General features: G+C 42.2%; 1 protein-coding gene across 1 annotated transcript in view; it reads right to left on the reverse strand.

Moving 5' to 3' along the window:
* LOC142992657 (calsyntenin-2-like) overlaps positions 1-16,051 on the reverse strand; it is a 126,056-nt gene that overhangs the window by 44,251 nt on the left and 65,754 nt on the right. Inside the window, 3 exon segments of the mRNA XM_076143163.1 lie at positions 2,512-2,633; positions 4,379-4,636; positions 6,414-6,599. Of these exon segments, the coding sequence (XP_075999278.1) occupies positions 2,512-2,633; positions 4,379-4,636; positions 6,414-6,599 (566 nt within the window).

Raw genomic sequence — 16,051 nt, forward strand, 5'->3', positions numbered from 1 at the left:
CAAAGATGTATGCGGTCACAGAGCAGTGCATAAAAACTTTTATCACCTTGAGATAATAGCGAAAAATCACTAAGCAGAGATCCATTTAGACCACAGAATTAATTAACCGTCTAAATCACTTTATTAATCACTAAGAGGTGTCACAAATCCATTCTAATGTTCCAGATTAATTTATGTGGAGTTTCACCCAATGTGGCATAGCAGAAACAGATGTAAAGGTGTAATGTGTTGCATTTTCTTTTAAACGATGAAGACACGTTATGATCAAGGTCAAAGAGGAATATGGTAGTAGTAGTGGTAGAGTGAGAAAAGAGAAAAAGCAGAAGAGACTCGGGGAACTCTCTTGAAATTACTGTGGATTCCTGATTCTTCACATACACACACACACACTCCATGACCTACTCCCACACCCCAATCCAGACCAGTGAACTGTCTGATCAAATTAGTCCTGCAGGCTGCATCTGGGTGTCCAGGCTCAGCTGTGTGTCGCTCTCCTGAATCAGATGTCCTGGTTGGGTGAGTGTGGGGTCTACAATTTCAGGTGACCTCTCTGACTTCATCTCTCCTATCGACAGACAGCTGCTGTCTCCAAACACACACATGTCCCTGGAGCAAAAATTAGTTCAGTTTGCTAGTTTGCTACACCTTGTTCAATTCTACTTACACTGATTTTCAGTGGAACACAAATTATTGACTCGGCCAAGATGAGTATCAGTATTTAACTGGAATGAATGTGATCAATAGAGATTTCAATCATACTCTTGTAAGTCAATTGATACATTAGAACCTACGAATGGCTATTTTTGAACCTATGGTCTGTTTGCTCTGGTCCAAATCCATGAAAAGTTGCTAATTTTGTTGCATGTATTGGTTCTGTTGGGTCATGAGGTCGCTTTGCTCAAATGTTCAATAGCTAAAGTGGCACACGTTTCTAGTCACATATACCAAATACTAAGCAAAGCCAGGATGGCAAAATTCTGACAATGTCTGGAAACTAGAGATGTATTACCTTTAGACAGCTGAACAGGAGACTGGACCTCATACTGAGAGCATACAACCACACTAACCTTCAACGTATTCATCTGACGTGTGGAGGTAAGATTGATAGATTGCCACCTTTTAACAGCATCTGTTTGGTTTGATTTTATACATCTACCCTGAAACTCACTTTTTTTGCTAAGTTTTGTTTGGTCCAAATGAACTGCACCAAGAGATCGAATGAACCTCTTGTTTGTCTAAATCCCACAAACCTCATAGGTGTGTGAACATCATTTCAGCCTTGCCTCACTTAGGCAAAACATTTTGCGCAAAAACAAACCTCCCAAATTCATCTAATTTGTCGGTGGTTTCTGATCTGATTCCTTTTAAATTAACAAATAAAGGTTTTCATCTCCAGTCCCATTTGATTTTGTTTTAGAAATATTAATGAGATGCATCATAGTATGGAATAAAAGAGGAGAGATAAAATGTTCAGTTCCAATCTGTGATAAAATACTGAGAGTAATTACTCATTTCCACGGCACATACCACTGTATTTATTGAGGAGTGACTGTATTCATTTAAAAATCTGCAAAATTATTAAGTAGAGTGGTGATGACAAATCAAGTGAGGTTAATTCAAGGTTAAGGGATTTGTTTGTCAATTTCAAAAGATGCTTCCAAGTAATAAATAGAAATGCAGGCATGGTCTTGTACACACACACACACACACACACACACACACACACACACACACAAACACACACACACACTATGCAAAACTGTGGCTAATGGGTGGTGATGTGCAACCAGATTAATAATAATAATAATATATAATTATTTATATAGCACCTCTCTCAAACTGAGAATTACTTTCCAGATGTGCAGCAATAAAACAAGAAACATAGATTGGGGCTAGAGCAGAGAAAAAATGGTGTTCCATTTGCATGACAGTAGAATTGTCATAGAGTTATGGAACCAAGTGCGGGCATGTGAGTAATGAAAAGCAGTAGACCAAGGACAGAACCCTGGGGGACACCTAGGGGGTTGGGAGCAGTGGAAGGTTTGTGTCGTCGAATAGACATCTAGCGTCGGCGGTTGGAGAGGCAGGATATGAACAAAAGAAAGAAGGAAATGAGGATGGATTGAGAAACGGTGTCAAATGCTGAGCAGAGATGGAGCAGAATAATATTGGGGGCACCAAAGTCAGAGACAGCGGCGGCTTTGAGATCAACTAGCACGATACCAAAGGCAAAGAGACGTATTGCTCAGGTGGGAGCGGAAAGAGGAGACAGGCAATGTTTGATCATGAGAGAGGGGGCGGAGTCTTACACGCAAGAAGCTGAGCTAGATTTTTAAATTTACCATCATAAAGACAGAGCTTGGGGCGGTCAGGGAAAAGAGAGACCAAGCTGAACGAAGAGGGGATCATCATTAAAGGGAGCAGGAGGGAAAGCCTTATGAATAGATTCATCTCACACTTAGTCACTTATCTGTCCTCTTTCCACCATGCATTGCAACAAGTGCATCTTACCTGCTCCAGTTTCCAGTGGAACTCTGCCGGTCTGAACGTATCCACCTGGGTGAAGTCTCTCCTCAGCAGAAACACCAGGCGGCAGTTATGGACATACAGCGAATAGTGGTGACGGTTCATTTCTGTGGAGAGGAGACGAGAAGAGGAGTAAACTCCAGTTGCTACACCATGACTGCTTGCTGTCGGGCAAACATGTTCTGATATCTCATTTTATGAAGCCTCATAGTCCTGGATGGAAGGAGGGTTTCAAAAGTGGCAAGATTTCTCAGACAGTTTATCACTTCCTTTATTTCAAACTAAATGTATCCTCAGGGTAAACTGTGCTCTGTTGGCTGCGTCATAGCCCTGACCTGCTTCTGTGAAGTGACCAGTAGTGCCGGACTTAAGATTCACATTTAAATATAAGAGTTAGGATATAAGTTGAACTACTTGGATTTCAGTATAAGTTTGAGATATAAATTAAACGTATAGGATTTAAATAAATGAGGTCCTACAAGGTTCGGTCTTGGGTCCACAGCAGTTTACACTAAAGTAATAGCACTAGAATGAATGATTAACGAGCATCTGTTTTTCTAATTCGAGTTATATCTAAACTAACTCTCATTCACCTTATCAATTGTGATTCCTGTTGTGACTCCTGCTGTTCTAATGTATGTTACTGGCTTAATTAATGAATTCATTATTTGTTGCGTCATGCCTGGTATTTTCCTTTCCATCACATGCTCTCCATGTTGTTCATGTGAGTAATAGAACTTGAGATTCCTTTCAGAACCTAGTAGGACCTGAATGTTCAGGCCGGACTGGATTCATAGTTTTATTGAAGATACATATCAGGCTTGGGCAGGGATCCTGGGGCTGGCCAGATCGCCGCTCTGTGTGTGTTTGTGTATTTTCTTTTCCTTTTATCAGGGTATCGAATAGTTATTCATTCCGCAACACTCAAACAAAAGTGAGTGTTCTTGAAAGACCAATTCAGAGTTTGGTTTTTGTCTTGTCTTCTGTACAGACCTTGATTTATTAAGACATACATCAGTGCTGAGCATCATCCGTGTCTTCATCCTTGAAGTCCGACTTTAAAATAATTTTCAGGCCCAACTTGCTTTAAAAGAACAGTGGAGGACTTCACTGAAGCCTTCACTCCATTCACAGATAGAGAAACATTCATTCATTCACATATCATTACAAGACCAAAAGTTGATGTTCCGGGTACATACTTCAATGAATGAAGTCGCTTTAGTGGAAGTGAAACCCTTTTAGCAACAAGGATACAAGGATTTGTATTGGTTTAAGGTGGACATAGATTTGTTTTTACTGATTACAACAGACAATAACGTAAGAACATCATGTTTTCTCCAGAACAGTTCAGTCAGGTTATTGTCGGTCGGACTTCACTCTTCCTTCACTTTTATGCGAAGAAACAATTCTGATTAAACATCTTGACTATCTGGATGGGTGCTGAAGCGTGAAGCATGAGAAGATTCCCTTCTCTTTCATTTTGGAAGATACCTTACAGCCAATAAGAGGATAACAATTTGTATCATGTGTATCATACACTGAATATGAGACGATACTTTTGCTGACAGGCCTCGTCTGTTCCAGCTCTGCCAATACATGTCAGTTGAGTCTCTGTGTTCTTGGCTTCCTTCAGATTTTCTGTTTGATTTCTCTTTTTTAAAGCACATAAGAGTGTGTGTGTGTTCTTACTGCTTTGTGCAGCCTTAGATAAAAATGTAGTTCCTGACATCAGTGCCAAGAACACTCAGTTAAGCCTTTGGGTGAGATAGTAGATCCTCAAGTACAGAACAAGTGTGAACATAAAATAATAATTAAAGGGGAAAAAAAGGATTCGTCCAATATTCATACTAACCAGTCTTGTCAGAATTACAAAGAAGGGTTTCCTTCTCAGCTCGGAGACCTGGGCTGGGTCCGTGCTTCATCCAGGTTGCTATGGTGAACTGGTCTGTAAGGTTCTGAGGCACCACCCAGTCTGGGATCTTAGCTGCCTGATGACCATCAAAGCGGAAGATCAAGTCGCTGTCCCTGCCGCTGTCTGTCACCAGGGAGGAGGTCCAGTTTGTAGCAGCGCTGGGAGCAGGGAGAAGGTCAGTGCTGCCTGAGGAGGCCCCTGAGGTCATCGTCGTGGGATCAGAGATGTGTGGTACAAAAAAAGATATGTCAATAACAATAAATATGGCTACACCGTGTATATTGGCCTAACCTTGGCTATGATTACTTATGAGTAAGGCAGATGGCAGAGCTTAATATGCAATCAATGGGCCGAGATGGATAGAGGATACAGGTATTGATTCACAGCAAATGAAACTGACTTTCAAAGGAAAGAGACACGAGTCAACATTCACAAATACAGTAGATGGCTCCTCACAAAGACACATTGCTACAGATGAGGAGGGGACGTATTGAATGAGCACTGTGGCTACACAAAGTGAAAACAAAAGGACTGCAAATGTGAATCAGCTAATCACAAGTATCGGTGCAACTGAGCGTTTTGTTATTTGATTCCTGGACAGCCTGACAAAATCAAACTAATTGTTACTCGGCTGCACTGCCATCACACTCGCTTCTGTCTCACTTTCAGAGCCACTCGATCATTCCCCAGACACGGTTACGTCGCCATGTTGGGCCATGAACGATCTTTATTTTAACACTGTCACCTTGACAAACATTATTTTTGCCACATCGCTCACCTTGCTCCTTTGTGTATTTGACATGCCCTTACCAATCTGTCTGTGCCCACTGTGTGACAGTGAAAAATGCATTTCATGGGTCTGAACCGCATTTATAAATCATTTGTTACATCTTATGGACGGTAATAAATCAAAGTGATACATGAAGCATGCTGCTCTGTTAGAAAATGGGCTGTGTCAGAATTCAGCACATCTCCCTTGTTGGGGCAAACAATTAAACTGCATCTGTTAATTTTTGCTAATAACACATTAATTCATGTTTTTCAAGTCAGTAAAGCTCAGATTTCCCCCCCTATTCTAGTATAATTAGGTTTCCTCAATAAGTAAATACTGTACTTACTACTTCACATTACTCCAGCACCCAGCTGCAGCGTTCTCTTTGCCCGATGTCTTTGTGCATTATCCCAAATTGATTCTGCTTTAAAAAAGCAATTACAATTTATTGTATTTGCTATCAGATAACGATTATGAGGTGCCTCAAAAGGACTCTTTAGTGGTAAACCATGCATAGACAGGGAGCCAGGGGAGGCAGGGAGAATAAGAGGGACATTATGCATTCAGATGAGCTGAAATGGGGCTTGCAGAGGCCGTTAGTCAAAGATGATGACTCTAGCCCCCCCGCTGGCTGTGCGGTGTGGGTGGGGGAGGGCGGCTGGGCTCGGACGCTTTGTCGGCGCTCTGGGCACTGACACGGTGGCTCGGCTGCTTATCAGTCACGGAGGAGAATGCGTGGCTGCATCTAGGGTGGCTAATGCCCCCTCTCTGTCACATCATTAGTGACACAGCTTTAAGTTACCATTCTGGCGACTTCATTTAGCGCTGGGTTTACCGGGCACACAAGCGGAGATAAGAGAGCAACAGGGACTTCAAGGTTTGTTTGAAAAAGCGGAGAAAGACACCTCAGGCCCTGTCTGACCATGGCACTCCTGTGGATCTGGCTAATGCTTTTTTAGTCAAAGCTTACTTCTTATTCACTGCACTCGCTGTCACTTTGTCTCTCCAGAAGGTGTCTTTGATCAGATACCTACTGTACGGGCACAGATCTGGCTGTCATTTGATTAACAGCCACTTCCCAGAAACACTCCAAAGTCCAAACTACTTGTCATTCTGGTCACACATGCGCAACATGACAAATCACAGGAGAAATCATTGTCGGATGTCCTTGTTTGCCAAACTAAATCAGCAAGCAGAACCTACCGCAGAGTTTCTGCAGGGATTTTTCAGAGTAGGTCTCTCGGTCACAACCCTTCCCGATGTGGCTCGTCTGCAGCTCCACTGTTGTCCTCACCGAGGACAGCGGCCCACCACATGTCTCCAGGTGCATCTTGGGAAACAGCTGCTTGCTGCCTGTTCCTGGTTCATAATCCACTCGTTTATTCCAACCTGGGAGAGAAGGATGGAGCGACAGAGTAAGATTGAACCGTGGGGGCTGTTTTCAATCAACAGCTACAGAAACTCTAAACAAGCCGATGTTTTGCCCTTCCAATGACGCATTTTTGCTTCATTTTGCCAACTTAAGCCAGCACCAGAACAAGACACCGTCTCCAATTATTCATGGCATCACAACTCGATATCCTCTAGCAGAAAGTGTTTGGCTAATGAAATCACTGCAATGTCTTAGTTTTTCCCTTTATTTTTCAGCGCTTTCATGATAGAAATTTGTGTGAAGGTCCTCCGCATTTACCACAGAGAACAGGAGAAATACCTGTGAAATGATGTTTTGTGGCAAGGTTTTACATGAGCGTAGTTCTGTGCACTGATCTCACTCATTGCCTCAGTTTGAACTGCTGCATATTCATAAATGCTGTTTATCTGTGGCTGTCTATTTATTAACCCCATATATTCTGTGCCTCTTGTTTTTGCAATGGCTGGAGGCTCAAGCATTATGCTGAACTGAAGCGAAAGTGACTGCAGGAGAAGAGAAACTGCTCACCAGCATGTTAAATCTGCCATGTTCACTTCCTCGCACCCACAATTCCTCATGAACAAAATATACAAACTGCATCTGTTACTTACTTGATTTACACCCTTCGGGCTACAAGTGCTGATGCAACAATGTGCCTGTGGGATTGCTGGTGTTATTTGTTGGAATAGGCACAGACAGTGGTGCAATTTAAATACAAACAAACATACGCATGATGATTGCTTCATACACGTGTATTACTGCACATACGCATAATGTTTCATGGCTAGTAAAGTTCTTTGTCAATTTGCCTGACAATAGTTTAGGCAAATTGGTTCAGAACAACTTTGAATCATGTTACCATGAATAAATCCTACAGAATTTCACTGTCAAATAACCTGTGAATACACTTAAGACATCAACCTCAAGACCAACTGGTGACTCCACTATATGTCACATATACAACAACAACAACACCAGACATTTGTCATTTAGCTTTCAGCTGAAGTTGGTGACACAGAGTGCATTTCCACACTGGCTTTTGATTTGTTATTTGTCAGAATATTTCTTAAATAAATGGTTGATTGAAAAAGCTTTGCCACTCCTTTTGCCATTTGCTGAAACTGAGGTGGAAAAATTGCAGTGTTAAGTTTAAAAGAGGCTGTCAAGTGTTGTCACCTTAGAGGCAATTAGTCTAACATATCACAGATAATGCAGTCCATTTCGGTTTTAAATCAATGTTCCACCCTTTTGCTTGCTTGGCCAATGCAGTTTTAACCATGCTGGGTCAAGGAATGACACTGCATCTATGTAGAATGAGGTGGAAGAAGAGGGTGAAGTCGACAATTTGGACCTGTGGAGGACTTGGATCAGAGCACTGCCTACTGCATAGGTGGAGGGGGGGCGCATGGCACAGCGTGGTTAAGGATGCAAGAGCTGTGTATGGATATGGGTGAAAGAGGTTTGATGAGTTCAGGGAGTAGTCACTCATACTTTCATCACCTCTTGAGAATTTTGCTAGCAATCTCGACCATTTCCCTCCTCAGGAACATTTCTATCATTTTATACCATGAAACCTGGGAAATTGCGCGACAGAACATGTGCAGCATCACACATACTGCAGTTCCTTACTCTGGACAGCTCTGGCTAAAGTAGTTTATAATTGAGCTTTAAGAGTGAAAGTGCATCTAATGATGGGTTTGCAACCAAAGTGCACATCAGTGCTGCAGCAAGGAAGAGTAGAGAAGGGTTGGCATGTTTTTTGTACATTACGGCATTGCAAGGGTTTCAAAAGCGGGCTCTAAATGAAAATAAGATCATGGTACTTTATGTATGTCCCCTTCAAAAAAGATCAATATTTAATAGCAGTGATGCCAGCAAAACAAACTCTCATTGATTTTATTTGTGTGAGTGCTTTCAGAGGTTGAAACTTTTTTATTGATATTCATACATTTAAGTCCAATGGCACGAACTTGAAGATCAATATTGTTCAGGTGCAAAGGGTAAGTGAGGATGCTGCACCTCTTCCCCCTTTATAGATACAGTGCAGATTCAAAGGCACTGAGTAGTAAGCACAGATAAACAGTATAGTGGCCCCGTTGGGATGTAAACTGAATGGTCAAGCTGATGATGAACACTTGTGTGTGTGTGTGTTTACTTGCACAGACTCCAAACATAATGAGTAATGGCTTTGCTGAAAAGGAAGATGAATGAGTAACAAAGAGAGCCGGTGCACCACCTCATAAAAATAAATCAAGACCGAGCATAGTAGCAGATGTTCTTTCACACCAAAAGACACATTTCTTGTTGAAGCATAATTCCACTTCATGCTAAGACATGATGTACGGAGGAGCTGAAACAGTGTGGAAGCGATGAAGTAGAAATATGTGTGGAAAGTTTGAAACTAACAGAGGAATAGTCTCACCTTGAGGCAAAAACACATTTAAGAGATTAAGATATTTCAAAGCTTACTGCAAAGATAACGGTGATAAATATTATGCAGTGGTTTTTATCTGTGAAAATGGAGGAACACTGAATAAATAACTTGGAAAAGGTCAATTTCCAAGTAATTCACTGGATTATATGAACGTATGATTATGGGGCCAAAACAAAGACATGCCTAACCAATATCTGTCTTTAAGCAGCAGTCTGTGATATTGTGGAATGGCGGAATTGCTGAGACACTTTCCTTCCCCTTCCTTTCTTCTTCCCTGCTGCGACCCAGTACTACCTGTATGACCTCACTCACCTGAGGAAATGATTGACGATACAGGCAAATCATGTGAATGGGGATATTTTTGGGGATCAAATTTGCTTCTGAATCATAATCGATTAGTTGGAGGCTCTACAGAGACACGAGACACAATTTATGGATTCCTTTGTAGGGATTTTAGCAAATTACCTAAAAATAAAGTTTGGAAAGGTTGAATTGAATGCAATAGATTTACAGCTTTAGAAAACATTTTCACTTTCTCCTAATTTTTATAGTGTAATACAGCAATGCATGTGTGTAAAAACATGGTCAAAGTTGCAAAAATTCAGATTTGTGCCTTTAGAAATGTTATTGATTAATCCTTTACTTCTACACTTTGTGGACGTCAACAGCTGACACGAATGGTTGGACACCTACAAAGTATGAACTAGCGAGTGGTTTTTGGTGAGCATCTTCCATGTTGTGGTCGGCCAATCAGAACAGAATGTGCTCTGTCATGGTGCAAGGGAGAGCAGGGGTGGTTGAATGGGATTTCTGCTCATTAAAGCATTGCAACTGTTTTATAACAGATAGCTAGACCTTTTATTGTCATATATATGTCTAGGGGATCCTTGTGTTAGTTCAACATACATCTCCACAGCTTGCAGTTTTGTATAGTAAATTTAAGCATCAGCAGAGAGCGTCACATAGAGTGTGTATAATCGTTATGGACAACATTCAGTATACATGCTCAGTCCCTTTCTAGGAATATCATGTATGGGGGTTTCTGTAATCTTGCGTATCTGCTTCTGCTACGTTCTCCTGCAAAGTATTTAAGAGGCTCTGTAGGACACTGCTGCTCCAGAGACTGTCACTGCTCAGCTCCCAACTACAATCCAAACTGCAAACCCACCCACACAAGGAAAACAGAACAGATAGTACACAGGACATACAGACTCTCAACGATGAAGAACAAAGATAAACACACACATACTTACACAGGTACACATGTGTAAAACTACGCAGACCCACACTTGCCCCGCTGTCTTAACAGCAGTGTAGGTTGGCAGTAATGGAAGCTATTTGGTCTCTATTGGGTTGTGCGCTTGCCTGCGGTGACAAGTACAACTCACACAGCAGGCCAAGAGCTCCTCTTTTTGTGAATATGAGAGGAAGACAAGAGGGAGAGGAAGCAAAGTTGACTTAAAACAACGAAGTGGTGCTAGCACATCGACACAGCCTGTACTAACTCCTCACCAGGGCTGTGATCACAGGGAAACAGATCCCAGAAGAGAGGGAACGATAAAGTTAACAAATTTCCACATCCATAAGAAGGAGGGGGAGTTTATGGGTTGTTAGTTGTGTCGAAAACTTTCCGTAAAAGCTTCTGCGGCCTTTAGGAACTTTACCTGCATTACAACAATAAACTTGACGACTTCTTCAACCCTAACCCCACAACTACACAAAGCATGATGAACTTTAAGTGCTTAATTGATTTTTTGACCAAAGATGCAAATGGAACCTATATTGATTTGTAGTGGCAGCCTGTTGGTGCAGCTTTCTTAAGTTTTTATTGTTTCTTGCTTTTGTTTGCTCACTTTGCTTATTTTCCATCTCTTCTTTTACTGAAATCAACTGTTCTATAATATAATATATATAATTCGCTATGGCCAGTTGTTTGTGGTTCTTCAGATACTTTCCACACTGCTGATTGTAACAGTGGGGTTGTTTTTGTCTACACGCACAACCAGCTGGTGGCTCGCTACTGGCTGGAGTGAGGCACGTGATCCTGGCAGAGCTCAAGTGGAGACCCTAGAGGTGTAGAGCTGTGGGGAGGCTGGGAGCGAGGAGACAGGAATACAAAAATTCGGTCCCATCGATCATTATGGAGAACGTGAGATCTTTGGGAAATAAGATGGACGAGCTGTGTGTGCTGGTTAGGAGCCAGAGGAGACCTGGGTGCATACCTGGCATACAAGGACGGTAAGCTAAGCGGTAAAGAAGAAAGGGAGAAGGATGCAATTTTTGTGAAAGGAAGGTGGAGCAATGCCATATGACATATTACTGTTGAGGAACGTCTGTGCTGCTCACACCTCAGCATGTTCCGGCAGCCTATCTCCACAAGGACTGTGAGGAGGTGGACTCAGGGGGGTAGTGAGGCACTGCAGCTTTGAGACCACAGACTGGGATGTGGTCCACATGAACCACATGGGGATGACACTTATAAAACAGACTGCATCACTGATTACATCTCTTTCTTTGAGGACGTCACCTGCTGGACAGGACTGTACGCTTCTTCCCCAACAACAAACCACATCACCAGCGACCTGAACGAGATCCTGAATAAGAAGAGAGCTTTCACGTCTGGTGACAAGGAAGAATTAAATCTGGTACAGCAGAAACTGAGGGTGAAGATCAGGGTGCACAAGGACTTATACTGTATAAGAAGAAAGTGGAGAACAAGCTCCAGCACTTTAGGAGGAAGTGTAAGGTGGTTACACCTATTCACATCCTGATTGAAGCGGTGAGGATTGTGAATGATTTTAAGTACTTGGGAGTCCATTTGGACAACAGACTGGACTGGAAGGCTAACAGTGAAGCCGCAAGGCGACAAGCCTCTGAGGAAGCTGAGATCCTAACGCTGAAGCAAGATGCTGGAGATCTGCTCTCAGTCTCTTGTAGTGAGTGCCATTTACTCCTGAGGAGCAGCAGCGCTACTGGAGATGCTAGAAGGATAGATAAAATCCGGAAAGTCGGGTCTGCCAATGGCCACAACCTGGAGCCCTTTGACAAAGTCCATGACACACAGGGGAGTTATGATCCGTCTGTCTGTCTATCGAGTTACGTTTACAGTAAGAACAGGTGTGCATGTACTCACAGATCCACAGCACTAAGGTTCAGATTACAGCATCCTCTTTTGGTTGATGAGATGAGCATAGAGTAAGAGATGGCGAGAGGGGGATGATGGATGGGGGTGCTTAGGAAAATGATGCATCATCACACTTTCATGGTGCTATGTGTCCCTGGAGCGTGCGTGCGCGTGTGTGTGTGTGTGTGTGTACTGATGTGTCTTCAGTAAGTTTGCATGCTTTTTAAATGTGTAAGTAGATGTGTGAAGGTGTGAGACAGTGATTTTGTAAGTGTTGTGTGTGTGGGAGCATGTGTTTATAAATGTGTGCGTGTGCGTGTGCGTGTGCGTGTGTGTGTGTGTGTGTGTGTGTGTGTGTGTGTGTGTGTGTGTGTGTGTGTAAAAATGCTGACACCATGTTGAGGTAGTCTGGGGGGGTCGTCATTACTCGTTCCAGCCATCAGTGGAAAAGCCAATTTCCACTTAAAAGAGCACTCTACTCCTCTCTCTCTCTCTCTCCCCCTTCCTTTCCTTTCCTCTCCACCTCTCCCTCCATCACTCTCTCCACTTTACAGAGCGCCATCTCTCTGATTTCTCCTCTCCTTTCCAGTCCATCCTTTTTGTCTTCTGTCCCCACAATGCCCGAGATTCATTCATTATTTGCACATCATATAAGGGATTTCACTCTTTTTTTCCCCCTCTCTCTCTCTCTTGAGTGCACTAAAGAGCTCTTTGTTGCTGTTAGACAAGGCCAGAAGTGAAAAAAAGAAGATCTTGAACTTTTAAAAAACGGAGACTGGAATAAGGGAAAGTTTAAAGCAAACAGAAGCACGCTGAATTTCCATGCCCTCAAACACACTGTGATGATGATGATGATGATGATGGGAGACATTCAGTGTTTTGAAGAGTGATTCAGTGCAAGGTCATCTGGCTGCAGGGACTATCCTGGGTGAAATGAAAAATGAAATACTTTTTATATTTCTTCTTTTCTGTGCTACTGGACAACTTTTGATTTGTCCCAGAGTTCATCTCCGATCTTTAAAAGTTCTCTCTTTAGCGTGTCTTGGCATTGTAGCTACCCTCACGTCATAGAGCTCTCTCACTCTCTCACTCTAAAGCTGTAATCAGACCTGACTCTTTTAGGGAACTTAATGCGAAACCATCAGCGTTAACCACCACAGATCAGATTCATTTGGGCATCTGTGAACACCCGAATCACACTCACTCAACAATCAAAGGGCATCTCAACTTTTACAACCTATCAATTTCTGTTACCCGTCTGGGTCCTGCTGATGCCAACAATGATGATTCTATCTCTGAATTCCTACACCCTGCAACTTGTCATGGATTATCTTGAGTGGTTCCCAGACTAGTTGTATCGCACCATTATGCTCTGGGTTTGCCAAGGTCTCCTTTCCACAAAGGGAGGAATTTTTATTCCATTTGTTTATAAAAATGTCATGGCATTCTGAACTCAGAGACAGAGCTCTAAACCGAAAAACAAGTCTATATCAATTGCAAAACCACAATTGTCCTACACAATGTCTGCATGATTGCAGCAATTTTCCTTAGTCTGTTTTGATCTTATTCTCTCTCTCTTGCGTTCTCTTTCATTGTTATTTTTCAGGGTCGCCTTGACACTGAAGTGTCTCTAAAGTCAATCTCACCTGGCAGAAATACAGAAGTAGGGGGAAAGTGTCAGTTTGGATCTATGGGAGCAGGGCCGGAGCCAGCTGTGAGGTCAACGAGGTCCGGTAATTATTCAGAGTGAAAAAGTAAAAAATTAGCTTTAACACTTGAAAATGTCTCCTAAGTGTCCTGGCAGCATTGTGTGTGTGTGTGTGTGTGTGTGTGTGTGTGTGTGTGTGTGTGTGTGTGTGTGTGTGTGTGTGTGTGGCCATCGTGCACATATGCGTGGCAACTCTCACAAAGCAAGAAACTTTAGTAGGGACCACAAAAAGTAAAAAAATATATAGAAAAAAGGAAAATTCTCACAGTCCTTCACTGCTACTGCTGCCAATAACTGATGGGGAGAAAGTGAAGGAGTGCATGTATGATAAACCGTTATAGAAATGAAAAAAACTTTTGTTCACAAAAAAAACTAACGGGTTGTGTTTATGGGTGTAAAATAACCTTACATTTTCCTGAATTTGTATTTTCAAAACTCTGGCTACGGCTCTATATGGGAGTGTTCTCACTCGTACAGAAGTGCTTGTGTATATGTGTGTACTCCTATCTGTGTGAGTCTGATAGTGGGAATTATTGCACAGTATATGTGGGTCATTATGTTTTGCGTTACATACCTATATGTATGAGCATATGACTTTGTATGTGTGTTTGGCCTTCCCTATTTGTACAAAATAACAAATTGTTGCTATCTGAGCATGTATGTATACGTGTGTGTGTATGTGGACATATTTGTCATCGGTCTGTCTCCTCTCTCTCTATTCTCACACACTCCTACGTGCACAAACAAACATTTCCTTTTTCTTCTTGTACAATAAGATGAACCCAGGATGTCACCACCCTTTCCATGTTTTGTACCCCTGCACCTTTCATCCATCCCTCCTGGAAGGGGGTTGTGGTGTGTTTGACCCCTATTCCCTTCTCGATTATGGCTGTCTGAGCACTGGAACTTGGAGGACAAAGAGTGACATACAGCGTAAGTGTTTGTTACCTACAGTGTTGTTGCTGAAATACAATGAAGAACAAAGTGCCACAAGAGGAGAGGCTAGTGACTCTGGCTGTAGCCTGCTGGGCTTATTCATCATAACAGTGGATGATGAAGTAAAGGAATTAAGTGTGAAACAGGAAAATAAAGAAGAGTCAGACAGAAAGGAAGCACGAAACAACAAAGCCAAAAGACTGAATCAAACACAGCATGCACAGACACACATAGGCATAGAAAAAAGAAAGGAACAATGGAAGAAATATGGGAAAACAAGCTTGTATCAAAATGAGGATGAAAGGTTACAAAGCATCATCCAAACAGCCTCAGACTGCAATTAAAGAGGGGAGTGAGAAAAGAGGGAAAGGGCAGAGGGAATAGGAAAGTGAGGTGTCAAGCCTTCTATTTTCCTTCCTCCACTTGAAATCATCCTCTTCCCACTCTTATCAGCGATTAGTCCTGTTGGCTGCCAGGCAAACAAACAAAACACCAAGAGTGTTTTACTCAAAGAGAGAAAATGCCTTTGTTTGAACTTTGCCTTGAACTTGCTTGAAACTTTCCACCAACACTGAGTGAACTTTGTGTGAACATAATGTTACAGGTTGAGAGCTTTGGGCAGTGTTTATATTTGAGTGAAGTTAAAATCCATTTCATTTTGTTGCGTCTTTCCTTGTGTTGAAACGCCACGTTTGTTCAGTTTCTCAATGTTTGTGCTTCTTTGTTCCTTTCTGCTAATGCTGCAGAGGATTAACCATTGCAGTAGTAATTAATTTGTTTTCTTCAGTGCTGGATTACTTTAATATTTTCCTGCTAGAAAGACAACATGCATCATCCAGCTGCCTGCTCATTAGTACAGCCTGGTCCTCACACAGATGTTGTATTGGTTGACTAATTTATTCCTTGTACCGCAGTGTTAGACGCTGGAGTTGAGTTTAGGTGAAATCAGAGATGATGCAGTAGTCTTTCACCTATTTGTGACCTAACATGATGGCAGGGAGTGAAAGACTGAGCAAAGCAAAAAACAAATAGAAAACCTCGATTCAAGATGGCGCCGCGAATGGCAGCCTCGGTGTCTCGTTGCGACTTGTTTTTTGTTATTTGTTTGTTTGATTGTTTGTCAAACTCCGCTCTTGGGGCCTCTCTCAGCAGAGAGGAGCTCCTTAACATCAGGGGATCTACTCCAGTGGATCTTCTTCCTACTTTTCTAATTTCATCCGTAGAAATA

The sequence above is a fragment of the Genypterus blacodes genome, unplaced genomic scaffold (genome assembly GCF_046128005.1).
Source record: "Genypterus blacodes isolate CSIRO-AG114 ecotype Tasmania unplaced genomic scaffold, CSIRO-AGI_Gbla_v1 ptg000003l_1, whole genome shotgun sequence".
NCBI lineage: Eukaryota > Metazoa > Chordata > Actinopteri > Ophidiiformes > Ophidiidae > Genypterus > Genypterus blacodes.